Source organism: Hippoglossus hippoglossus, chromosome 8 (genome assembly GCF_009819705.1).
Source record: "Hippoglossus hippoglossus isolate fHipHip1 chromosome 8, fHipHip1.pri, whole genome shotgun sequence".
Lineage (NCBI taxonomy): Eukaryota > Metazoa > Chordata > Actinopteri > Pleuronectiformes > Pleuronectidae > Hippoglossus > Hippoglossus hippoglossus.
In genome coordinates this window covers 19,583,678-19,593,638 of record NC_047158.1, presented here as the reverse complement: position 1 = coordinate 19,593,638, position 9,961 = coordinate 19,583,678, and the positions used below count along the sequence as shown (strand labels likewise).

The 9,961-nt window shown below is 48.1% G+C and overlaps 1 protein-coding gene across 2 annotated transcripts in view; it reads right to left on the bottom strand.

Moving 5' to 3' along the window:
* The window catches only part of tnrc18 (trinucleotide repeat containing 18), a 43,151-nt gene that overhangs the window by 22,369 nt on the left and 10,821 nt on the right, over window positions 1-9,961 (bottom strand). The window contains exons 2-5 of one of the 2 annotated variants that reach the window (XM_034593024.1): window positions 7,996-8,136; window positions 4,100-4,204; window positions 2,395-3,808; window positions 1,909-2,363 (exon numbers count right to left, since the gene is read on the bottom strand). In XM_034593024.1, coding sequence (XP_034448915.1) covers window positions 1,909-2,363; window positions 2,395-3,808; window positions 4,100-4,204; window positions 7,996-8,136 — 2,115 coding nt within the window. Of the gene's footprint in view, window positions 1-1,908; window positions 3,809-4,099; window positions 4,205-7,995; window positions 8,137-9,961 lie in introns of both variants that reach the window. The other variant, XM_034593023.1, reaches the window with a different exon arrangement.

The following is a 9,961-nucleotide window of genomic DNA, read 5'->3' as shown; positions in this document are numbered from 1 at the left end:
ACACACACACACACACACACACACACACACACACACACACACACACACACACACACACACACACACACACACACACACACACACACACACACACACACACACACACACACACACCTCACTCCGAGTGTCAGATCTCATCAGTTACTAGCCTCCTCTGCTGCCTTGATACACACACACAGTCTTAAACCCATGCTGCTTTACTACGAGGGGCCAGCGGCAGAAGGCTGAGACGGAGAGAGGAGAGAGAAAAGAGAAAGAAGGAAAGCAGCAGCAGCAGCGGCAGCACTCAACCAAGCCACCCAGAATAAACATGAGGATCTCCTCCTCGCACTTTCCATTTAACCCTCTTCCATCTCATCAATGCTGACTGAAGGTCCCTGAGCAGCAGAAAGGTTTTATACAAGTGAGCAGTTCTGCTCTAGAAGTGCGTGTGTGTGTGTGTGTGTGTGTGTGTGTGTGTGTGTGTGTAGCCTGCAAAAGGGACAAGAGACTTTGACAATCCCTGACATGCTCCGCAGGAAAGGTTTCAAGACTGTTACCAAGGTTACGGGGAGCCTGTCCCACATGCTATCCTCCCTGCATCAGAAAACCAGCGATTAGCGCTGCACGCCCCCTCTTTCTCTCCACTCCTCCATCGCTGCTCCTCTCTTCATCTCACACTCTCTTAACTTCTTTACTTCCCGACATTCCTCTCTCTTCCCGTCCATCAACCTATCGACCACCGTCCGTCTGTTCACATCTTATCGTTAGCCTCTCCCTCCTCTGCCTTCTGCCTCCCTCCATCTGTCACTCATCCATCCATCCACCCTTCCATCCCTCTATTTGGATTTTCACTGTAAATCCTTCAGCGTTTATTTAGAGCACTTCATTCTTAACACAGGGGAATGACGCTATTAAACCAATCACTCGGCTCAAGCAAGGAAATGAATAAACCCCCAACAGGGATGCATGTGCACGCACACGCGCAGATACATAAACATTTTCACTGTAATGCAAACAATTCCTCATGTACACTCTCACACACACACACACACACACACAGCCGTCACTCTCAAGACTAATCCATTGCTTAGCAACGCTATCATGGTCTTATTGTAATTCAAGACTTGTTTGTAGCTTTTAGCTTCACTCTGTAATGAAATGTTTAATGCAGAGAGGGTGGAGGTGGGGTTGAAGAAAAGAGGAAGAGAAAGGGGCCTGAGGTGGGACCAGGAGGGACGGCCCCTGCAAAGACCTTCTCAGAGAGGGAGAGAGAGAGAGAGGCTGAACTGTGGATGGACAGAATAAGCATGGAGCTGAGAGAGAAACAGAAACCAGGGGAGATGGAGTGGGAGCACTGTCGCTGAATGACCTTGATGTCCAAGAATAGAGAGCACTATGGCAGGAATTGCTATGCAGCACGGAGAGCTGACTCGCCAAGAGGAGCCTTTCAACAAAATACATCCCATGACACGATTAGCGAAAAGTTCTTTTGACTATTATGGTCACGTTACACGCATGAACACCTCAAAGTCAAACAGGGGCGGAGGAAATATGACTTTAATCTGAAAGAAAATGAATCCTCTATTATTCATGGGAAACCAAAATGAGGAATCACATGTTCTTGGTTCATTTAACTAAACGGATCCATGTTCCCTGCAGGCCCACAGTCCAGAGCAGAAGCAGGAGAAAGTACATTGGAAAATGTTTCAAATATATTAAATACACTTGGTTTAACTTGTCAGAAAGAAATATAAAGATCAGCCGAGTGACCCTCACCACTTGTTTGTGTCGAAGTGCTTTTAACTATTTAATTATTCAGGTGTATGCTTTTATTCACATGCAAAACACAGACAACAAAGTTTTACTTGAGTTGTTTGCAGAATGTGCACCTGAGTCAAATCATCTTAGATAAAGAGCCACAATTACCTTTAATAGCTGTTTGCAGAAGGGGTCTCTGTGTGTCTGAGGGTCCACTGGTTGGTTTGCTGCTGCTCCCACAGTCCCTCTGTCGGGCCACAGCGACAGCGATGCCGACCGGAGGGTGCCGCACCTCGCCCTCCCCCTCCCGGCCAAATGAGCGAGCGCTGTCCGGCCGCTCCTGCTCCCTCTTCAGCTGGGGAGGAACCCTCAACGCCCCTGAACAACCAGATCCGACTGATAGCCTTTCCCTCTCCCTTTCTCTTTCCCTCTCTCTCTCTTTTTCCCGGTCCCTCTCTCTTTCACCATCCATGCCAATGTTACCCAGACCCCCAAAGGGCCCTCGGCCGTCTGCGGCGAGTCTGGCCGACCCAGGACCTTCAGCAGCAAAGTTTCCACTGTATTTGATCAGACTCTGCATGGCTGAAACCTCCTGGGGGTCCGATTCGGCCCCCCCCAGCTCGCTCGCCCCCACTGGACCCTGCCACCAGTGACCCCCCGGGTCGGTAGAGAGCTGATGGGTCCAGGTAGCGTCTCTGACTCCCCTCCTCACCTGAACGCCCATGTCCATGTTGGGAGGTGTGAGTCTGGGGAGAATGGCTGTGGGAGTGTGGGTTGTTGTTGGGCCGGTGACTTGTGTGTGGGGACAGTTGTGTTTGTGTAGGTTGGCTGTGGGGTGAGGAGAGTGTGTGTCCGTGTTGAGCTGCCAGAGCAGCCATGTGAGTCGTGGCATAATTAGCCAATGGGCTGATGTTATTCCACTTAGGCTCCCCCCCTGCACGCTCCATACCCAATCGGATTGAGTGTTTAGAGGTGTCCCTGGTTTCTGGGCTGAACCTTGATTGACTGGAGGAGTACGATGGGTCCTGTACCCGTTTACCAATGGAACCATTGGAACAAATGACTGAACCTTCCTCTCTTTGATTGCTTGAATCGCCAGACTGGGAGAGTCGAGGATGATCCATCAGGCTCCTCTCAGGAAGCCTGTAGCTCTCCCGTTCACGCTCCCGCTCCCTGTCTCTCTCCCGTTCACGCTCCCTTTCTCTCTCCCGCTCACGCTCTCTGTCTCTCTCCCGCTCACGCTCTCTGTGTTTGTCACGGGCCTGTGAGGCGATCTGGATCGGCCCAGCCCGCTCGTCGTAAACCTCCACAGAAGGCACATATGTCGGTGCAGTGACTCGCTGTTCTCTGTTAGGGTCTCTGGGCGTGGAGGGGTGGGGCAGACCAGCTAGCGCAGGCGGAAGGGCGTAGGAGATTTGGAGATTCGCAGCCGACGTGGCCGCAGAATCGCTCCGCCTCAGTCTGTCTGGTTGAGAGTTTGAGTTATTTGAGTTATGGTTGTGATGGGGTCGAGAGCCGCCCTCTTCATCCCGACTCCTCCTGTCCATTTCTGGTACCTGGAACCTGCCCGCACCCCCAGGTGAAGGGAAGGTGGGCTGTAGAGGAGAAGGCCTGGATCTGGCCTCCACTGTGGAGGGATGAGAGTGTGATTTCTGCTGGTGGAGGTGAGGATGAAAAGACCAACCATCTCTGTCTCTCTCCGTGTCCCGGTCCCTTTCTTTCTCGCGCTCCCCGCTCCTCGCCCGGCGCTCCTCCTCGCTCCGCCCATCTTGTGTCAGATCCACCACACTGTGAGGCCGCTGCTCCTCTCTTGGCCGCTGCTCCTCTCTTGGCCGCTGCTCCTCTCTTGACCGCTGCTCCTCTCTTGACCGCTGCTCCTCTCTTGACCGCTGCTCCTCTCTTGACCGCTCCCTGTCCCTCTCTCTCTCCCTCTCCGCCCGGTAGAGCCGGTCCCTACCGCAGTCCCGGGACGTCCTCTGAGGGGGCGTGGAGCTGGACAGGGCGGCCGGGGGCGCAGCCGGAGGATGGAGAGGAGACTGGCTCAAGGAGGCCGGCAGGTAGAAACCCTCTGCAAGAAAAAAAAACATTAAAAACAAATGAGTCTAAAAACTAACAGATGATAAAGATTCATGCAGACTGCAGCACAGAGGTGAACTTAATCTGTCAACTTGCTTAGAAAAAGAAAAGAAAATAAATCCTGAGTTCCATCTGCCAGCCGAACGACTCTGGCTGCAGGTCTGCTCACTAAAAAGACTTAACCCTAATCCTGCTGCTACTGATGTATGGCAGGATATGAGAGGATATGAACTCTAAACTCAGCCGTTTGTCTCCATGAGGGTCTTTGGTGACAGTGACTGACCTTTATGTGAGTCGTAGAGAGGGTGCTGCGACAGCGAGGGAGGTTCAAGGTGCCCCAGGGACAGGTAGGGGCTGGAGTACAGGCTGCTGGGCAGCGGGGAGTAGCCTGAAGACACACACACACAGAACATGTCACACACTTAGTCACATTTCTGATATATCATTGATGTAATGTCTTGGCCTCCTTGAGGTTTTAAGCCTTTGGGAGGATTAGGACGACCCCTGGAGGATGTGGATAGAAGCATCTTCTGTTGTCAGCTAACAAATATAGATTAATAGTGCATTCATGTCATGTTGGACAAATGGGATGAATTTGTTCCTGACGGGGAAAACATGAACGCCTCCTCAAAGTCAGTACGACGGAGAATTATGGCAAATTAACGGGTAGAAAACTCATTTATTTTTAATTAAGTTTGGAAATTATGAGAATTAAGTCGGACTTTTAGGTAATGTGCCATTTTCCAGAAGCAATAGGAGAAGATAAGACCATTGCCTACGTTAAAATGAGGAACATGGAGTTTCTTGTTCAACTTTAGTATTTAGGTTTAACAAACACTTGATCTTCAGAGTATCGGGACTTGGGAAGATTGTGAGAGAAACTGAGTCTATTCCGAAGAAAGAACCACACAGAAGTTCCCTCTTTTGTGGAGGAGGAAATGTTTGGTAGCGGGAGTTTCTCAGTTTCTCAAGAAACAATGAACTCGTTATGTGGAACTCCAGCGAAACAGGTTCTCCACGCTACTCATATCCTAAAAAATATTAGACATTAAATTATGACAAGCTATGTCAAATTCTCCCCATATCTTTCTTCAATATGCCCGTGATTCTCCATCGTAAGTCCAAACAGCTTGAACAGTCTCTTAAAAGACATAAAAATCAGTCTCCTTTCTGTTTTTGTTTGTTAACATTTGTTTTGTACTGTGGTGTTAGGTTGTGACCATTAGCCGCTGTCCACATAGTGACCTGCATTGGTAGGAAAGTTATTTATAACCAGTTAGTAACATTCAGTTTCATGAAATGGTGCAGCATCAACTCCTGGACAATAAAATCTAATATATCTTCTATGTAAAGCATGTTTACACATCCAAACTTTAAAGCACAGGAATACAAAGTCAGAAGCATCTACTTTGATATTTTATTCATAGTTTCAGTCTTTTTCTGAGAATTTGCTGCTTTTATACTGTAAACATCTGAAATGATCTCCTTGAATTCTGAGAAACAGTTTAGCCGTTTTTGTTTCTGTTTGCCTATTTATACACAGTCATCACATTGGTAAGATTATTTTTCCGTTAACACTTTAATCATGTTAATCGTTCTACACTGACTCGGTAGTTTAACCTCTTGTCACCTACAACAATTCATTTTGTCCATGAGTGTTGGGCAAGAGTCTGCCCGTCAGCCAGCTGCTGCTCTCAGAGACCAGGTCTTAATATAGACAAAGCCTTGCACTCTGGTGTAATGCTCTGGATGTCAGGGCAGAGCTGGCTGCTACTCGGACGCTGGCTGATGACACCGAGTTAAGCCACAAGTATAAAAAAAAAAAAACGACCACCACCCAGAATGAGTGAGACATTCCCTGTTCCCACACTCCGGCCATTCCCAGAAGTATCAAAGCGCCGCTTAGTGTTCCAGCACTAAGTGTCGGGGAGCAAAGCTGAAGTATAAATCTGTCCGCTGTCCGTTTTGAGACGGGCAGAAATGGAGACGGCCCGGGGAGGCGGGTGGTTGGGGGCATCAGCGGTGAGAGGAAGGCACACAGAGACAGAAATATAAGAGGAATGATGTGACGAGAGTAGAGGAATGCAGGATAGGTTTCTTGCAAAGCTCCCTTTAACCACAGTTAACAGCTAACCTTGATCTCTGACAGGTTAGATACGGGCGTTTCTGTGACGCTACGGTGCATCGCAGGCATATCCAAAGTAACTGCTGCCTGGAAAAAAAACGTCTCCAGCTTTTAGAAACTTTAGCTGCTATTAAAGCCCCTCACCAGGTATTAAGAGTCTCTTTGAGCCAGTGAAGGATTCTATTCATATCAGAGCAAGTCAAGCCTGCACGGCTGCTCATGTCTGCAGGAGGTTTCAGCTTCTTTAGCTCTATATACTCAAGCTTCAGCTCAGGCTCAACTTTAAGTCAAGCGTCTAAAGTCCATCGCTCTTCATCCCTCCCTTCTCTGGCTTCATGGGAAGTCACGCAGGGTGCGTCTTGGCAGGAAACAAGTGGCTGACCTGAGCTTCATTAAAAGTCACCCTCCTCCTGTTTGCGGCCTACAGGAGAGTTTAGGTTAAGCCCCTTTTCCACTGGTCAAAAAAAACCACTAACACCCAATAACATTTCGTCTGCAATGGGAACAGATACAATCGGAATTCACTCCCAGGCCAAATGAGGGGATTCAATCGTCTCCGGTGATGGAAACATTACACCTGGGTGAACTTGCTAATTTGGCAAGACAGCAAGGTGAGAGAGCTCCTCCGTTTACAGTGTGGGATATCGAACATGATGCACCGGGGGGAAAACCAGTGAGGTAAACTCCTCCACTGGCAATGGGAAACGTGTCAATAACCTTTAAGCGGGTTTACCAACTGTTAGAAAACAGTGTAAAATAGGAATAATATTTACTCCCGGGTCAAAAGACTCTGCAGTAGATACTGGTTTTTATCAGCTCCAGCTGGAACATGCTACTCTTCATTTTCCTCTTCTTCAAGAAGCTGCACAGTTTCTGGAGCAACATTATAACATGCATTGAACTCCCGGGCGTGCTTATTGGTTTTTAAACCTTGTGAACAACGTGTGACTTGTTCTGAGTATTGTGCAAGATGCAACACTGGCAAGACAGCGAGGTGAGAGAGCTTCTCAGTTTCTGTTGCGTTTCTGACGTCAACCACACCACACTTTTTTAGGATTTTAGATTCAGGTTTACCCATGTATGAAAAAAACTGCATATACCTGCTAATGTTGGTGTTAAAGAGGTGTTAGATTTGCCTGGTTCAGCACAAAGAAACAAAAAAGGGTTATGAATATTTCCTGGCTCTGAATTAACTTCAGTTGTAATCCCGGGCCTGCTCCGCCCCCTTGAAGTGACCCTGAATAGCAGAAAGTAAACTCAAGACAAAAATCTCAAGGAAAACAAAAAAACAGACTAATCACATATAATCTGATTTGCTGTGTTTGGAAAAGCACGGAACAAGATCTGTCGCGCAGGTGATGCAATCGGCTTTAAACATGGAATCCATTCGTCCTTCTCGCTTTACCGTGCCAAAACGCACTGCGAAATGTGTCTCCTCCTATCTGACCTTCTACTCCAGAGAGATTTGATAAGGAGACACAGAAGGACATGAGGGAACGAGGAGGGAACAGAGATTCAATCGCACACTGAGCAGGCCAGAGGAGGAGCACGAGGAGAGAGGGGAAGGACTGAGAGGACAAAACACATGAAAGATACTCCCAGTCCTTCAGGGGTATATATGAACATCAGTGTCTAAAAGCGTGCTCATAAGCTAGGTCAGGAAAGACGTGTCGGAAAGTGGGGCAGGAGCGATAGAGACGGAGACAAAGTACTTACTGGACAGGAAGTTCAAAAAAAGAACAAGTGAGAGAAAGATAGATTACAGTAACGCATGACAGGCGAAAGTAAGAGACCAGTTGTGGACATGGGGAGCGAGACGCATTTAGGACAGAGCCAGGAGAAGAGCTACCAGCAGAGACAGAAATGGAACAGGATCCCACTGGAGTAAGCAATGAGGAGCAGAAGAGGAACAAGCCTCCTGGGCATTGGACGGAGCAGACTGTGATGTCATGTGTCTTCTAGCATTTCAATTATGTACGGAGACGGAAAGGAGGTCAACAGCAAAGAGAGGGAGAGACGGAGAGAGACATAAATGTTTGTGGAGGCGAATTTACCTTCATGAGGGTGTGATGCCCAGAGCTGAGCCATCTGCAGGCTGCTGGGATTGGCCGATCTGTACGCAGGGTCAGAGGTCAGGGGGGAGGGGCCTGGATAACCAGACAGGAAGTGACCGGAGCCTGTCGGGAAGGCATCGCCTAGGAAAAAGAGAGAAAACTGTCAGTCAGCCTCGTACCACAAGAACCAAACTAATAACAGACGAAGACGATCGATTGTTACTATACATTCTATCACTTTCCCCATTGTGTGTGTGTGTGTGCGCGCACAATCAATACACGCTGATGTGTCTATGCCGAGGCAGTCTGTTGTAATCACATTATTACCGAGCCACCGCGCACTCCATTTCAACAAGAGAGACCACAGACAGACTGCAGTCCGAAGAAGACGACAGTTAATGTAACCACCGACTCAAACCACAGTCGTCACAACAGCACTGGACTCATCGTGTGGTGTTGAGGCTTCTTCAACTGGGAGGAAGCAGTGATGTGACGGGGGCATTAAGGGCATCACATCCGCCTTGTTGATCCCACACTCTCTTTCTCTGGAGTTTCTCTAACCAGCCCTCGGGTGTAAAGTCCACAGAAAGTCAGAAGGAGCTGATGTGTGAGCACAGCAGGACGTTTTACGCAGGATCCACCGCGAGCGACTGGGCTTGTTGACACTAACTTTAATACGTTTTTTAAAAAACACATTACTTCTACAGCAAATATCAATCCGACAAAAAAAGACCTATTTAATGTGAACAAATGATCTACTCTGCTCAAAGTGAGGTGTGTGTACAAAACACATGTTGACGTCACACACCTCACCATTAAAACCAGATCCATCACTCTCACCCACAGAGTGAATTCTCATAAAACATTTCATATCTCAACATGATAACAGCTATCGATTGTTTTTATTACACTTGTTTTTATTAGAGCCCCCCCCCCCAGCCCATGTGTGTGTGTGTGTGCGCACCATTGACTACTAGTAAACTTTGAACCTTTGAACCTTTACTGCCTCTTTCAATCACAACCTTCTCTGGAAACGGTTTCATGTTTAGCTGAGGTTTCCCCTCCACCCCGCCCATTACCGAACGCACCGCACAGCCATTACCCTGATAAAACTAACCATGTGTGTAGGGGAAAGGGTGCTGTCTGTACGAGGGCGAGGGGGAGGGGGCTGAGTGGGTGTGGGTGTGTGTGAGAGAGTGATTCTGTATTAGTCCTGTGGGAATCTGAGAGACATGCTGTGCTTGCTGAGTTTTCCCCTGCATCTAAATCAGTACATTAAAACCACAGTCCGTCAGCGCCTGTACACACACACACACACACACACACACACACACACACACACACACACACACACACACACACACACACACACACACACACACACACACACACACACACACACACACACACACACACACACACACACACCTTAAATCAATAGCAAATGCTGCTTTCCAATTAATCACAAACAGGCGTGTAGACCCAGATTTATTCAAGCTTCTTCATGTCTGCATGTATGTGCGTGTCTTTTTTTTGGGTGTGTGTACTCAGGGCCTCTGTGTGTGTGTTGTGGCTGCCCTGCATCTTGTTATGATCACTGACATGTGCAACAGTTCCTTGTGTGTTTGCAGTGAATGCCCTTCGAGTCAGAGACACTGCAGGACACACACACACACACACAGTGATTAATCTTCGGTTAGTCTCAGTACGTTAACTCAGCTGGAAAAACACCCCCCCTTGTCCTGTGCGGAGCGTTGAAGAGCAGCACAGCGACAAGGTTTCACTTCCACACAGACCCCACCTACTGGGTTACAACGTGTTATTCATTATAGCGTAGCCTTACTCATACACAGAAGTGATTAGAGCCCATCTGTCTCACTGCCATCATCCGTTATATCCTGTTCATCAACACAATTCAAATCACTGACGTCCAAAAGAAAAGCATACGTCGCCAAAATTGTGAAAT